Source organism: Lactuca serriola, chromosome 6, assembly GCF_051521515.1.
Source record: "Lactuca serriola cultivar US96UC23 chromosome 6, Lser_US96UC23_V15, whole genome shotgun sequence".
NCBI classification, from domain to species: domain Eukaryota; kingdom Viridiplantae; phylum Streptophyta; class Magnoliopsida; order Asterales; family Asteraceae; genus Lactuca; species Lactuca serriola.
Window position 1 is genome coordinate 61,788,220 of NC_136413.1, and position 16,771 is coordinate 61,804,990.

The 16,771-nt window shown below is 37.2% G+C and overlaps 1 protein-coding gene across 1 annotated transcript; it reads right to left on the reverse strand.

Annotated features, from left to right (window-relative positions):
- Positions 1-13,603: 13,603 nt before the first annotated feature.
- Positions 13,604-16,182, reverse strand: LOC145058698 (putative xyloglucan endotransglucosylase/hydrolase protein 32). Its single transcript, XM_079006602.1, has 4 exons — positions 15,923-16,182; positions 15,690-15,790; positions 15,344-15,561; positions 13,604-14,118 (listed from the first exon to the last, which is right to left on the reverse strand). Exons 1-4 carry the CDS (start codon positions 16,116-16,118, stop codon positions 13,758-13,760), a joined length of 876 nt encoding a protein of 291 aa, XP_078862728.1. The 5' UTR covers positions 16,119-16,182; the 3' UTR covers positions 13,604-13,757.
- Between the last annotated feature and the right edge of the window lie 589 nt (positions 16,183-16,771).

A 16,771-nucleotide genomic window follows, 5' to 3' on the forward strand; every position in this document is an offset into this window, starting at 1 on the left:
TTGCCCGAAGGCACAAAACAAAAATAGCGGATGTGTGGGAAGAGTTCTAACGATGGGTCATGTGTAAACTGTGAGGGATCCCACCATGGTTACTGGTACGTTTCTCCTAAAAAACTCCTACACATGCATACTTTTTGATAGTGTTGCGGAGAAAAGTTTCATGAGCCACCAGTTTAAACACTTACTCAAATAGAAACCTCAGTCATTAAATGGAACGTTCACCGTAGAAATGGCCAATGGAAAAACAGAAAGCACTGGAGATATATTCGTAGGATGCACACTAACTCTAAACAATCATTCCTTATGAATCGACCTAATGCCGGTCACAATAAGTAGCTTTGACATTATCATTGTCGTGGAGTGGTTAAGTCCTCACCATGCCGGTATTATGTGTTACGAAAAGGCCGTTCGCCTTAACCTACCAAATAACGAAACCCTCATCATTTATGGCGACAAACCCAACACAAACCTACTAATTATCTCTTGCATCAAGGCTCAGAAGTATCTACACAAGGAATACCACACTTTATTAGCCCACATAGTGGATGAGAAACAAAAGGTGAAAGACATTAAAGATATTCCCGAGGTCTGCAACTTTCCCATTGAATTCCCAGAAGACCTTTTGGGAATCCCACCCGTACGCCAAGTCGAGTTCAGAATCGACATAATCCCCGGAGCCACCCTGATAGCCAAATCCCCATACCGCTTAGCACCGACTGAGATGCAGGATCTGTCCAGCCAACAGAATGAACTACTTAGCAAGGGATACATCCGACCGAGCTTCTCACCTTGGGGAGCACCGGTCTTGTTTGTGAAAAAGAAGGACGGATCTTTCCGCATGTGCATAGACTACCGAGAACTGAACAAGTTCACCATCAAAAACCGTTATCCCCTACCTCGAATCGACGACTTTTTTAATCAACTGCAAGGGTCGAGCTACTTCTCAAAGATTGATCTAAGGTCGGGGTACCACCAACTGCAAATTCAGGAGGAAGATACTCCAAAGACGGCATTCAAAACTCGCTACGGCCACTATGAGTTTGTCGTAATTCCCTTTGGTTTGACTAATGCACCTGCAGTGTTCATGGACTTAATGAACCATGTGTGCCGACCTTACTTGGAAAAATTCGTAATAGTATTCATCGACGACATACTAATTTATTCACGAAGTAAGGAGGAACATAGTCAGGATATACGGCAAGTCTTAGAGATGTTAAGGGCAGAAAAGCTATATGCAATGTTCTCAAAGTACGAGTTATGGATTTGAAAAGTAGACTTCTTGGGGCACGTAGTCAGCAAGGAAGGGATACACATGGACCTTTCCAAGGTCAAGGCAATTGAAAACTGGGCAACACCAAGAACACCGATAGAGATCCGCCAGTTTTTAGGCCATGCTGGCTACTACCAAAGATTTATACAAAACTTCTCTAAGATCGCGAAGCCGCTCACAACCTTGACTCATAAGGTAGTGACTTTCAGCTGGGGGGATAAACAAGAAATTGCCTTCCAAACGCTTAAGTAAGCTCTGTGCAGCTCTCTAATGTTGTCTCTCCCAAAAGGGACCGAGGACTTTGTAGTCTACTGTGATGCATCCAAGTAGGGCCTAGGATGTGTGCTTATGCAAGGAGGAAAGGTAATTTCCTGTGCCTCAAGACAACTCAAGACTCATGAGGTCAATTACACCACGCATGACCTCGAGCTAGGAGCAGTGGTGTTTTCCCTGAAGATCTGGAGGCACTACCTATATGACACCAATGCACCATCTTCACAGACCATAAGAGTCTACAACACATTATCAATCAAAAGGAGCTCAACATGAGACAACGACGATGGTTGGAACTGCTAAATGACTACGAATGTGAAATTTGTTATCATCCAAGCAAAACCAACGTGGTAGCAGACGCCCTAAGTCGGAAAGAATACTCGGGCCGCCGAGTAAAGTCATTAACCATGACCATCCATTCACACCTATCCATACAAATCAAGGAGGCACAATTAGAAGCCTTGAAACCCGAGAACGTCGCGGGAGAGGCCCTACGGGGGAATGGATGGAAACCTTGAGGTTAAGGATGACGGAGCTTATTATCTCATGAGTCGAATATGGACACCGAAATTCGGTAGGTACAGAAAGGTTTTCATGAACGAGGCTCACAAGACAAAATACTTCGTTCATCCCAGTTCAGACAAGATGTATCTGGACCTCAGTAAACTTTATTGGTGGCCGAACATGAAGGCGGAGATCGCTACCTATGTGGTCAAGTTCCTGAGTTGTGCCAAGGTCAAGGTAGAATATCAAAAGCCCTCGGGTTTGCTTTAATAACCGGATATACCCGAGTGGAAGTGGGAGCGGATAACCATGTCCTTCATAGCCAAATTGCCTAAGACAATGAGTGGATTTGACACTATTTGGGTGATCGTTGAAAGGTTAACCAAATCCGCACATTTCCTGCCAATAAAAGAGACTGACAAGTTAGAGAAGTTAACTAGGTACATTAAAGAGAACGTGCAACTACATGGGGTGCCAATATGTGACATCCCCATTTTCACGGCCAGAAAAGACCAATTTTGTTTATGCTTTGTTTAAAAATTAGAGTAATATTTTAAATAAAAGTGTTGCAGAATTTGTCCCAAAACAATATATGATAAAGATTTATCAAAAGCATTTCCGTAGAAATGTATTTCATTAAAAAGACTCGGGATGTCATGTTCGATACAGATCATAAGCATAAACAATACAATATAGGCCTTACTACATTATTCCGTATTTACAGGCCTAAAATCCATTAATCTCTCATCCCAAGACATCACATCTATGCTCATGCGCTACTACCTGTAATACAAGAAACTAAGTGGGTCAGGCTTGGGAGCCTGGTGAGCACATAGGGTTTTCAACCCACAATAAATAAGTTTATTAGCTTTATCAAACCAAACAAACCCGATTACCCGTTCTCGTTATCCTCACTTTACGTCCCTAAAACATCTAACACAAGGGACCTAGTCTAAGGACTATCATCGGGATGGACACTACTGCTAAGGGGATTCCTCAGCAATAAATGTCCTTAAGGCAACCATGTGGGGGATGGAGTACATCTGGTGAGCACACAGTTCAAAGAAACACACAGTTCAAATAAACACCTACAGGTTGTGAGCCTGCTAGTGTTCCACTGGACTGTCTAGAATAGTCTGTGGTCGTCATCTATACTACGCTAGATGACTGGATCATCAATAACATCTATAATGAGGCCTCTCATTATTTCATTTTATCACACATCAAGTATTACATCTACCCATGTTTTACCCCAACATTTTTCGTAGATATAAAATACATATACAGTTTAAATCATTGAAAACATGTATAAAAATGTTCATCCAACATAAATAGCAAGTATTCAGGTAATATGCACACATAGCGCGTAATTTATATAAAATACTTCATATCTATGTGTAAGCTGAAAGTAACTATGCACTCACCTGAAAGGTGGTGACTCAGCACTCGGACAACGCTTCGATACTCTCAAAACAATTTTCCTTGGATAAAACCTAGTACCAATACCACTAGGGTTTAGTCTAACGATAACCGCGAGAAATTAATTAGTCTGACTATTACTATTATTATATAAGCATTAATAACACTCAGTATAACTCATAATAATACCCCAAATAATTATTTTAAGGTCCTAATAATGTTACTATAGTAAAACATAAGCTATACTAAAGATAGGTTGCTCACTTACAGCGGGTTTCCTTGGAAACCGGGCTCCGCCGGAGCAGAGTTTCTGAGCCGAAAGGCTCTTTTCTCGAGGCTTCAGGAGCCTCGGGGCTTCCTTCGGGTGCTAGGGGGTTTACCTAGACCTTAGGGGGGTTAGGATAGGCTAGAGAGAGTATAGAGAGAGAAAGAAGTGGAGAAAGGTGTGAGAAATGAGAGAACCTGGAACTTCTATTTATAGGGTGAATTCCTGATGGACTCGCCGAGTAGGAGGACCTACTTGCCGAGTTGGGGCATGTGGTGGCCTTCTGGTGGTGCCACGTCACCCCTATCGCGTATCAGCCTTCAAACTTAGAAAAATCATAACTCTCCATACGAGCTCCGTTTCCGACGTTCTTTTTTTCCACGCGTAGGTAAAATCAAGATCTACAACTTTCATTTAGACTCCGTTGGCTAATTCTCGACCGATCTCAATTTTAACAGTAGGACGCGTTTAGACTGTTAAATGACCGCGAAGAATTCGTAACTCCTTCATACGGACTCCGTTTTTGTCTATCTTTTTACCGTTGAGTTCCTATTAATAAGATCTTCAACTCTCATTTAGGTCGCGTAAGCCAAAAACCTCTCGAACTAAAATTCGAGTTTCGGGTCGTGCACTGTTAAGCCGAATCTTAGAAAAATCATAACTTTTTCATACGAAGTCAGATTTGGGCGTTCTTTTTATGGATTTTCTCGGTTTAACATATTCTACGACTTTTGTTTAGATCACTAAGGCTAAAAAGTCCTCCATCGTAAATTCACTATTTACGTCTCCCTGTGTCGTGCCGGTTTTGCCGTAAAACTTCGGCGGGCCATAACTTCTTCGTTATAACTCGGATTTCGGCGCTCTTTATATCCCCGGAATCCTTGTTTCGACCACTACAATTTTATGTAAAGATATCGGACTTATCTTACACTTTAATTTTGACGCTTATTTTTATTCTTTATTAAATATATATTTATAATAAATTAATAAGCACACAAATACACATAATTCACATAGAATTAAAATATTTCATCTTTATTACATCAAAAAGAGTTACAATAGTTGACCTAGACTATTACATTGTCTAAAAATGCTTAGCCCCGAAACCCGGGCGTTACACAATATCTATCATCTCCGACAGAGATAGACGGTTCACCTCATAGTTTTGACAATCACTACAGAGGTCGTTAGGGATCAAACTCGACATGAGTACAGCTTATCACCATCAGAATGATGGGAAAAGAGAAAGGACTATTCAGACGTTGGAAGACATGTTGAGAGCATGTGTGATAGACTTTGGTAAGGACTGGGATACTGTAACACCCGTATATCAGGGCTAGTCAATTTAGAGACAATAAGAGTCAAAAATGACTTTTTGATAGAAGATTATTTAGGATGAATAATCCTAACTAAGTTGTAGTATATGTTACAAGGTTTCCGTACATATAAAGAACGCCAAAATCCGAGTTATAACGAAGAAGTTATGACCTGTCGAAGTCTCGCGACAGAACCGGCACGACACAGCACGACGTAAAAAAAGTGAATTTACGTTAGAGCGATATTTAGCCTTAGCAATCTAAACGAGAATCGAAGATCTCGTTGTTGGTATCGAAGCGATAAAAAGTTAGGCGAGAACGGACGTCAAACGAAGAAGTTATGAATTTATAACGAAGTTTTCTGTCGCGGCCTATTAAAAATAAATAATAAAAAATAAAAGTCAAAATTAGCCGACGGAGTCTAAACGAAAGTTGTAGAGCGTAGTCTCACCTTCGCGTGGATATAAAGAACGTCGAAAACGGAGTTCGTATGAAGAAGATATGAATTTCCGAAGTTTATTAATCATTTTGTATTTAAATTTAAAAGGAAATTCGGAAGCATTATCCGAAGGAGTCACCGGTCTGATCCAAGGTACGCGCCGCGTACTCGAGTACGCCCCGCGTACTCCGAAGTGTCGACATTCGTAGCAAGTGGCTTCGGATGACGCACGCAGTGACGTTTTTCGGACCAGTACGCCCCGCGTACTGGCGTACGCCCCGCGTACTGGCGTACGCCCCGCGTACTCCGAGGCTCCAGCCTCCTATAAATAGGATGCGAGGGCAGCCGACCCAATTGCCAATTTCTTCTCTTCTCTCTCCCGTTTTGCATCGTTTTGCGTGCCAGAAATACCCCGACGCCCCGGTATTATTCTCTAGCCCCGAGGCAAGTCCCGAGATCCCGAAGATCCCGAGAAGTGCGGTTCCCGAGCCGAAGCTCTGCCCGCGAGAAGTTCGATTTTTGTGGAGATCTTCCAGATCTGTGGTGGATTACTACTTCTGCAAGTCGTAGTGCTGTCCGATCATCTTCTGATCAAGTGAGTGTATACTACCTTTCATAAACACGATAATAATACAAGTATGGTTTGAGTGTATTAAGTATATTGTTGTTTATATGTGTGGGTGTGTAGTTGATTTCTTCTAACACATCAATATGAAGTATTTGTTATGAAATACGTGCTATGTGTTTATATGTTATTTGTCTATTTGAGATGGACATGGAAATTGGAGTTTTATACAGGTGTTAAATGATTTAAACTGTGTAAGTATTTATATCTACAAAATTGTTGGGTAGAACAAGGGTAGATGGGATAGTTGGTGACTATGGAGTTAGCGCCTACTGTTAGATAAACCTTGGTGACTATGGAGTTAGCGCCTGCCGTTAGATAAACCTTGGTGACTATGGAGTTAGCGCCTATTATTAGATAAACCTTGGTGACTATGGAGTTAGCGCCTATTGTATAAACCTTGGCGACGATGTGACTTCGTGCCTATTTGATGAACCTTGGCGACTATGGAGTTAGCGCTTGTTAAGTAAACCTTGGCGACTATGGAGTTAGCGCTTGTTAAGTGAACCTTGGTGACTATGGAGTTAGTGCCGCTTGAGTAAACCCCGACGACTATGGAGTTAGCGTCTGATAACTATGGATTTAGTACTCGATAGATAAACTTTGGCAGCAATGGATTTCGTGCCGATTCCTTAGGAATAAGTGAATGAAGGATAGTTGGTTCTTAGGGTGAAACCTTAAGAAGATAATGGGGATGGGTATTTGGGTTGATTGTTTGATAATTGAACATAACAAATGTATTATTGTGGGTTGAAAACCCTATATGCTCACCAGGCTCCCAAGCCTGACCCACTCAGTTTTCTTTTCATTACAGGTAATGACACAAGAGTATAAGTCGGCGGACTTGACGAGAGATTTTGGATTATAGATCAGTAGTTGAATAACTATTGTAAGGTCTATTTTATGTTGTTTATGCTTTTGGTCTGTAACGAACATGACATCCCGAGGTTTTATTATTTAATAAAAATACATTCTTTTCGAGAAATGTTTTGATAAAATGGTTATCATATTTTATTTTGGGAACAAATTCCGCAACCGTTTTCTTTAAACGATTACTCTGATTTTGAAAACAAAGCATAAACAAATCGGTCTTTTCTGGCCGTGAAATTGGGGATGTCACAGATACCCACTTAACACTCGTTGAATTCTCCTACAATAACAGTTATCACACTAGCATCAGGGTCGTGTCATTTGAAGCCCTCTACGGATGTAAGTGCAGATCACCTATGTGTTGGGTTGAAGTGGGTAACACGCAACTAGCAAGAGGACAAGTGCTTAATAGCACTCTCACCGGCCCAGAAAACATATGAGAAACTACATAAAAGATCGTCCAAATCCGTGAACGATTAAAGGCATCCCAGGATCGGCAGGAGAGCTATGTTGATAAGCAACGTAGACCCTTGGAATTCCAGGTTGGTGACCGCGTTCTGTTGAAGGTATCACCGTGGAAGGGAATGATACGTTTTGGCAAATGTGGAAAGCTAAATCCAAGGTATATCAGGCCATTCGAGATCCTTGCTAGAATCGGCCTGGAGGCTTACAAACTACAATTACCATAGGAACTCAGCAACGTACATCCCGTCTTCCACGTATCCAACCTAAAGAAATGTTTGTCCTACGAGACTCTTATAGTCCCACTCGACGAAATCGAGGTAAACAAGAGTCTACACTTTATAGAGGAACCTGTGGAAATAATGGACAGGGAAATCAAGAGAACAAAACAAAGTCGTATACCAATAGCGAAGGTCCGTTGGAACGCCTAGCGGGGGCCTGAATTCACTTGGGAGCAGGAAGATCAGTTGAAACAGAAATACCCACAACTTTTCCTCTACATGCAAAAACTCATTCAAGATGCAAATTTTGGGACGAAATTCCCTCTAACAGGGGGATGATGTGGCAACTGGAAAATTTTGAGTCGAGTAAAGTCTAAAGGGTTTTATGTAGAAGTGTACACACAACATAACTTGTTGCAATAAAACTTTATAAAAGGGGCATTAATTATATAAGTGAATATTGTAATTAACCTTTGAAAAATCAACAAGTTGGAATAAATCAAGGATGGGACCACTTCATTTTGGAGATTTCGGTTAGGACCCCAACACATGGGATTTTGGTTGGCATAGACCGAAATCACATGTTATTTCGGTTTGTACAAGACCGAAATCACCATGTGATTTCGGTTGGAGCATGGGCCAAAATCTTATGTGTCTTAGATATCTTCTAGTGAGTTATCCATGGTGATTTTGGTTAGCATAAAGGGATAAGAAGGTGACTTTATGATGAGATATTTCACCCTTTTCCCATGCAATTTATACCTAACAAACATCCAAGCAATTATCCAACAGTTAACCAAGTAAAAGTCACATCACCTTTCCTCCTTAAACACGATAGGAAGCACCCAAAATCCCCATCATTTCCATTTCTCCATTCTACTCTAAATTTTCTCAAGGATTAAGCACAAAGTCTCTAAGGATTTATTTCTCAAATCTTGTTCTTAGTATTTTGGTAAGTTTATCTCACTAATCTAGTATTTTTACACACATTTACACTAGTTTCATTATATTTACACACATTATTATGTGTTAAAACTCTTAGGGTACTATGTATTCACAGAGTTCGTCAACCACATTCAAGTGTTTATGCTTGGATATCTTCTCACCATCTCCTAAAAAAACCCACAAATCCACTCAAGGTGAGTTCATACCCCCACATTTCGAGTTTTTCATGTTTTTGGGGGAAATACAAGTAAAAATTGGTTTAACACACAAAAACTTCAAATGTTCATCTTCATGTTAAAATAATATATTATTTGCATGTGTTATGGTTATTACTAGCTTTATCCAAATATTTTTAATATATTAGTTTTCAAATGCAAAGCTAACAAAGACAAAATATATTCCATGTCTTAAAATCATAAGAAAAATTATGATTTGTAAAACTGCAAGGTTTTTGGAAGCTTTTACCAAAAATGTAGCTTTTCTAACAAAAAGGAGTACATTCTAGTTAGTTCACTATTTTTGGGTTACAATCTGAAAACATGATGTTTAAACTTACATTTTGATACTAGACAAAATCACTACAAGGTACTAATATAAATGACTATATAAATGTTCTTGACAAACAAACAAGATAAACTATAATTGGTATAGTTTGGGAGTCACAAAACTACACTATCATTTCAGAAGAAACATGTAACTATTTAATGGTATAATTATTTCATTTACAAGAAAAAGGAGTTTTCATTTCATTTAAATTGGTTGATACTGGTTGTGAGACATTTAGCTTCACCTTACTTACTAGAGTACACATCAAGTCTTGAATTATAACCAAAGACTCTTATAAGGAGAGCGTGACACTTGTGCATAGATCTATACGGGATTGACAACCCCGCACCTAAATTTTTAGGTACAGTTAGACCGAAAGGTCTAGGGTGACAAATGTCGTAACAGTTCCGACGCCCGAAGCACGTCGTTCAGGCCACTAGTCGCATTAGTATGATTATAATAACTCACATATGGTATCGACAACACATTTGATTTCGGGTTAACATACATTCAGTAGCTTTATATAAAGATAAAACTTCATAACATTACTTTTCAATACAACATTACTTACATTTTTTAGTCTTTGGATTAAGACTTACAACTCAGCTATAAAGAAAATATTGGATTTTCTGGAAATATGCACTATCATTTTACACGAAACAGTTGCAAATTCTTCTCATACAAAACGCTTATGAACACACCAACTTAATTTTTGACACTTTTCAAAATCTCTTGTATTCTCAGGAAACCAGTAAACAGGTAATCAAAGAGTTTTTTGAGGATGAGGCATCGATGCATCACGTTATTCATTTTTTTCATATGCACTTGATGTTATGTAAACAATATTTTGAGTACAATGTAACTTAATAAATATTCAATACTATGGTTGTAATGCTTTGATCTGTATTATTCAATTATTATGATACTGTACATGAAGTCATCCGCCCCCAGACGTTTTCGTCATTCCGGTTTGGGGGTGTGACATAAATCAACCCTTTTTTGAAGCAAATATCTCAATCTTCCAACTAGGCTTCGATATTTTGTTGCATCCGTGTCTTCCTTTCTTTCTCCTCTTGAGAATTTTGCATTTGGATCCACTAGAACTAGAGTAGGATTACAGTCATACATTCCCGCATCCTTTAGCACCTTTTTTCATACCCTTCTTGCGTGATTAGTATGTTATCCTTCTTTTGATATACCTCTATTCCTAGGTAGTATCGTAATATTCCAAGATCACTCATGTCAATGTTCGTTGCCATTGCTTGCTTGAACTTGTTTATAATTGATACGTTCGTTCCCATAATGACCAAGTCATCAACATATACTCTAACTAGGATTAGATTGGATTCTATATTCCTTCTGTATACAGCTTGTTCTTGCACACACCTTTGGAACTTCATATTTTTAAGAATCCCGTCCAACTTCATGTTCCATCTTCAAGGAGCTTGATGTAGACTATATAACACTTTTATGAGCTTGAATATGAAATTATTTTTATATTTTTCTTGTTTTTCGAAACCTTCAAGTTTTTCTACATATACTTCCTCTTGCAATTCGACATGTAGAAATGCAGATTTTACGTCGAGATGATGTAGCTCCTAATCTTTTGAAGCAGCTAGTGCTATTAAAATTCTAACGGTTTCGATTCATGCTACCGTTGCAATAACTTCCTCAAAATCGATATCGTGTTGTTGGTGATATTCTTTTGCTACAATTCTAGCCTTGTACTTGCTAATTGAGCCACTTGCATCTCTTTTTACTTTATAGACCCATTTTAGACAAATAACGGTTGTGTTGCTTGGTCGTTTTACAAGTCTCCAAGTTCTATTCTTTTCAATAGACTTGATTTCTTCTTCCATTGCTTTTACCTATAATGGATTTTTCTTGGCTTCATGATAGGTTGTCGGTTCATCTTCATTGAGAGCCAGTAGTAGCTCATGATTCTCTATGAAAAAATCAACTTCGAAATCATTACATCTTTTAGGAAATTGTGTGTTGCGATTTGACCTTTTAGTTGTGGAAATTCATCTTGTACAACCGTTGGAGGTGACATCGATTGTGGTCTCGACTCACTTTCTTCACCATGCTTGGTTTCGTTTGTTACATCATGTGCTTCACTCGCTACCGATCTACTTCCAGTGTCAACTAACTTCGCCCAATGAACCCAAAACGTCCTGGGTTTTTGTGAAGTCTCGTCTTCTTTTTCCCAATCCAATTTGAGTTTTCATCAAATATGACATCTTGTGACACCGTGATTTTTTATCTTTGGATAATATATACGATAAGCTTTGGAACCGGTTTTGGACCAAAAATACACCATTTTTTGGATTGATCATCTAGCTTCTTTTGGTGAGGAGTTGTGATTTTTACATAAGCTAGTGACCCAGAAATTCATAAGTGTTCAATATTAGGATTGCGGTGATAGAATTTCTCACATGGAGTCGAATTCTTTAGAGCTTTTGTTGGTAACCTATTTATAATATAGGTTGCATGTCAAATTGCCTCTCCCCAAAGAAAGTTTGAGACATTTTTGGCTTGTAGCAAGCTCCGTGCTATCTCGAGGAGTGTACGATTTCTTCTTTCTACCACCCCGACCGTTTTGTTGTGGTGTGTATGGAGCCGTGAGGTGTCGTATCATACATTCGTCTTCACGAAGCTTGTTGAATTCCTGTGAAGTGAACTCTCCTCCTCCGTCTGTGCGAAAAACCTTAGTAGATTTTTTGCATTCTTTTTCAACTAATTAATGTCTTGAATTTCTTAAAATAAAATATTGCCTCACTTTTTTCTATCATAAGATAACTCCACATAAACCTTGAGTGATCATCAATAAGAACAAAGATATACTTGTTTCCGACAATAGTTGTTGTGGTGATATCGGCCCGCAAAGATCTCCACACGCGAGTTTTAGGACATTCTCTGCTCAATATGAAGCCTTTTTCAAAAAAAAAATGCTTTGTGTTTGTTTTCCAACTAAGCATGACTCACAAAGTTGATTTGATTCAGTGATGGAGGGTAGTCATTTGACAAGTTCCTTTTTTGACATAGCTGAAGTATTATCAAATTTGGTATGTCTTAGTCTAGCATGTCATAGCCACGATTGCTCACTAAGACGTGTGTGTAAGCAAATTGGCTTTCTAACTTTGATTTTTTTTTGTAGAGACGATTCACAGAACATTTTACTTTAAATAGAAGAATATTTCGGCTATCATAAAAGTGTAGATAATCACCTTTCATTGATATGTGACACCCAATTTTGGTTGTTTGTCATAACTGATCATATTAGTTTCTAAGTTTCTGAATATAATATATATCAGTTAATAATTTTTGGCTTCCCTATTCAGCTCGAACAAAATAGAACCTTTTCCATGTATCTCGACAAAAGAGTCATCACCAATTTTCACACTACCTCTAGTTCTTTCATTAAGTTCGGTAAAGAAAGATAGATTACCTGTCATATGATTACTCATCGATTGTATTTGATTCCTTCATCTTCAAGTTATCAAATTCGTTTATTAGGGTTTGTAAACGAGATTCTCTTACCCTATCTGCTCCAAGGTGGCAAATTTTGATGGCTTCCCAGATCTCCTTTGTCGTACTCATCTTGCCAACTTGCAAGATTAAGTCTTCAGGGATTGCTTGGAATAAAATTGCAATTGCTACATTGTTTCTCTTGACATCCGCCGTTCCTGGATTAACAGCGTCCCAAACTTGGTGAACATTGAAGATTACTTTCATACGGATTGCCAAGACAGTGTAGCTAGTCGCCATGAGCATTGGAACGAGGAACTAGGATGATGAATTCTCCTTTGTTCCGGACGTGCCTGGATCCATTGGACCTGTCATCCATTGGAACGAGGAACTAGAATGATGAAATCTTATTGTAATTCAGAAAAGAACTCAAACTGCATTACAATCGGTCATCTCTTGCTCTCTCTAAAAGTTCATATGATCCTACTTGATCATATATATATATATATATATATATATATATATATATATATATATATATATACACACACACACATAGCTAAATAGAATCCTACTTGATAACAACATGACATATAAATGACTTGCTTGATCCCTAAGTAAAATAGATTTCCTTGAGTCCTAAGCAACTTCTTAAGACTCTTTGTTGCTTGAGGAATAAACCTTCCTACACCTCATCGTGTATAGAAGGGGTATAATCGGAAATTACTAATATATATAACTATTTATTTATTTTGAGAATGTACAAGGTTGGCAATTTGTGTTAAAAATGGGAAGAAAAAACCAATGTTTGGAAAAATGGGTGAATTTTACTTCTTCCAACGAAAATAACCTACATATAGTCTTTAATCTAGAAAATCCGGTATTAATTCCATATTAATAATGTTGTGATTAACCCTCAACTAATGAGTTAGAATTTCCATTTATAGATCAGGTTTGTGACAACTAGTTGCCTCAATCCGTAAACAAATATTACATCTCAATAATTCATTTCTTCAACTTTACAACCATTTTATATGTATAAAAACAACACACCGACAAGAAAATTACAAAACACATACAATCAAGACTTTACCCATATCAAACCCAAATCATTTATGAAAAAAAAAATACCATTTAACATTCTGGAGTTTGGGTGTGGTCCCTTTTCGGATCACTACAATAATCATACACTTTGTAGTTCCTTTGAACCCATTGCATTGCGGCCACTTGCTGGTGGCTCAGCCCTCCTGTGGTGGCTGGAGAACCAGAAGGAGGCTGACAAGATTGCTGTGAATCAGCGGCACAACCGTTGAGCTTGAAGTTGGTATACCTACCAACAAAAGGTTGGTACCCATAGTTTACTTTGTATCTACCGTTCTCGGTGGCCCATGAAGATGCATCCCATATGGATCCATACACGTACATAGGTCTTAATGGAAATGTTGTGTCGCTTTTCCTCGCGTATCTTCTAATTGGCACATCATCTACTAAAAATCTGCATAATTTCATTTAGAAAGATCATGACATTTAAGCTTTTGTTTTTGTCTCGATTACACTAGAATTAGCTTGTTATGGTCAATAATGTTCTATGAAAAGGTCTCTCTCTCTCTCTCTCTCTCTCTCTCTCTCTCTCTCTCTCTCTCTCTCTCTCTCTCTCTCTCTCTCTCTCTCTCTCTCTATATATATATATATATATATATATATATATATATATATATATATAGAGAGAGAGAGAGACCTTTTCATAGAACATTATTATTATATATATATATATATATATATATGAAAATGTTCAATAGAAAACCATAATTAACTAAGGAACCAATCTTTTTTTCAACTTTTAGAATTTATTTTTTATCAAAAAAAAAAAAAAACTTTTTATCCTTTTTCCAATGATATGAAATTTAATTTTTTTTTATGTCAAATTCACAATGTGAATCCGAAAAATATTTTTCACATTCACAATGTTAATATATGAATTTTGATATTTTTAGATTTTTTTTCGATAAAAAATAAGCTCTAGGAATTGAAAAAAAGACTTGGTTCCTTGAATACACATGATTATGGTTCTCTATTGAACTTTTCTATATATATATATATATATATATATATATATATATATATATATATATATATATATATATATATATTCTTTGCTTTTAAAAAAAAGTATTGCACATACAATATATAGGTCGCACTTGCAAAAAGTGTTTGTGTTCTTAGCAAAGTGTTGCATTAGGCCTAATCAGGCAACGAGACCTAAAGTGTTGCATAGGGTAAAGCACCATTTTCAAGAATTAATATAACAGTTTCGAGGTGTCTCATTAATTTCATTTAGTTGCTGTGTTATTGATAAAATAGTTCAAATAAGAAGAATTTATATCTAATTAAACACAAAGGTTAAGACATATCTTTTATGTAATATGTGATTTATTTATGTGACACTTACGAAAAAATTAAAATGATATATGTTAATAACTAATTTATAGCTTTATATTTAATACCTAACCCCATTTAATTATTATAAATATGTTAATGTTTAATTTGAAACCGATTTGACCACTAAATTAACAATAAATACTATGTGCAGTTGTCTTTGTTTTCTTTCGTAATACTAATGTTTTAATTTTCTTGTTTGTGTTACATATAGTAACACGACCCACAAATAAAAAGTTATAAAAAAACCAAATTTTGGAACCAAAGATTCGTAGAAAACAAACATGATTTCTTTTGGTGTCCAAAGCATCGCATAATGGTGAAAATCCTCGGTAGGATCGAACCATAGGTGAAATTGCTCTTCTCGTCCTATGATGTGCCCATCTCCACTTCCTCTTATGTACACGTTCGTTTGTAATGTATAAGGTTTATCAGGTGTTCTCCCTAAGAACTCGATGTCAACTTCATCATGATTTCCAGGATGATCCTCATTATTGGAAAGCTGTACAAGCATTCAATGATCCAATTAAGCACAAAAAACCACCATCAAAATATAGATCAGAAAATCATACATATCATGCATGAAAATTATAGATTTATGTTGCAAGTAAATTTCAAGTTCATACGTACGTAAAACGATGTGATAACTCCAGCAGTGTAACCAGGGTGAAGCTTTACATCAGTCCCGAAGTAACCAGATTTATACGATTCTATTGACTTAAAACCGCTTCCTATAACAATAAAAAGTACGATAATATGAAGTTATATGGACTATATATGAACAAACAATTCATGACATACGAAAGCTATAATTCATAAATTTATGCATGCTAGGTGTCAACCTAGCTAGATACCATACTAACCAGAAGACTTGTCGAGCCATATGGTGAGTGAACTTTGGTCGAGCCGCTGGTTCTGTGGGCCCCATAAATTCTTATAAGCTTGATTAAAGGCTATGGTGTCAACCCTAGAGCTAGGGTTATAGCCAGGCGAGGGTGGGTTGCCCATAGCGTTGGCTAAAGAATTGAACATAAAAAGAAGAAGGAAAAAGGTTGCCATGTTGGGAATAAAGAGATGTATGATCTGCTTAAATGGACGTACAATAGATAGGGGGAAATGAGAAGCATGCATACAGACCACATTTGGTGGGATAGGGTATAAATAAGAAGATTATGTAGGGACCCATGCATGCAATATTATTAAACTTTGGGTGGGACAATGACTTAGAAGACCATGGAAGTTTCAAATTTGTTCAAAAAACACCATTCAAGTATTATATGTTCAAAAAATATTATCAAACTAAGACATATGTTCAAAAAACACCAACAAATTACATATTCTGTTCAAAAAACATCATCTTTATGGTTTGGGGTAACTTACATGTTTAATTCCTAACTTTTTTTTTCTTAACTCAAATGGTCCCTTGCGGTTATATTTATTTTTTCTTCGGACCATGATCGAGTTAAAAGACTAATATACCCTTATTAGTTTCATTTAACATGTATTTTTATTACTTATAAATATTTATACAATTGATATATTTATAATAAATAATAACATAGATTGTATAAATAATTAATAAATAATAAAAATAATGTTAAATGAAAGTAGTAAGGGTATATTAGTCTTTTAACTCGATCAGGGTCCAAAGTTGAAGCAAATCTAAACTAAAGGGACCGTCCGAGTTAAGAAAAAAACAAGTTAGAGACTAA

Coding starts and splice junctions, on each gene's coding strand:
- LOC145058698 (XM_079006602.1), bottom strand. CDS start 16,118: ATGGCAACCTTTTTCCTTCTTCTTTTTATGTTCAATTCTTTAGCCAAC. Junction 15,791..15,922: donor ATGGCTCGACAAGTCTTCTG/GTTAGTATGGTA, acceptor TTATTGTTATAG/GAAGCGGTTTTAAGTCAATA. Junction 14,119..15,343: donor TGGACACCAAAAGAAATCAT/GTTTGTTTTCTA, acceptor GAAATTATGCAG/ATTTTTAGTAGATGATGTGC.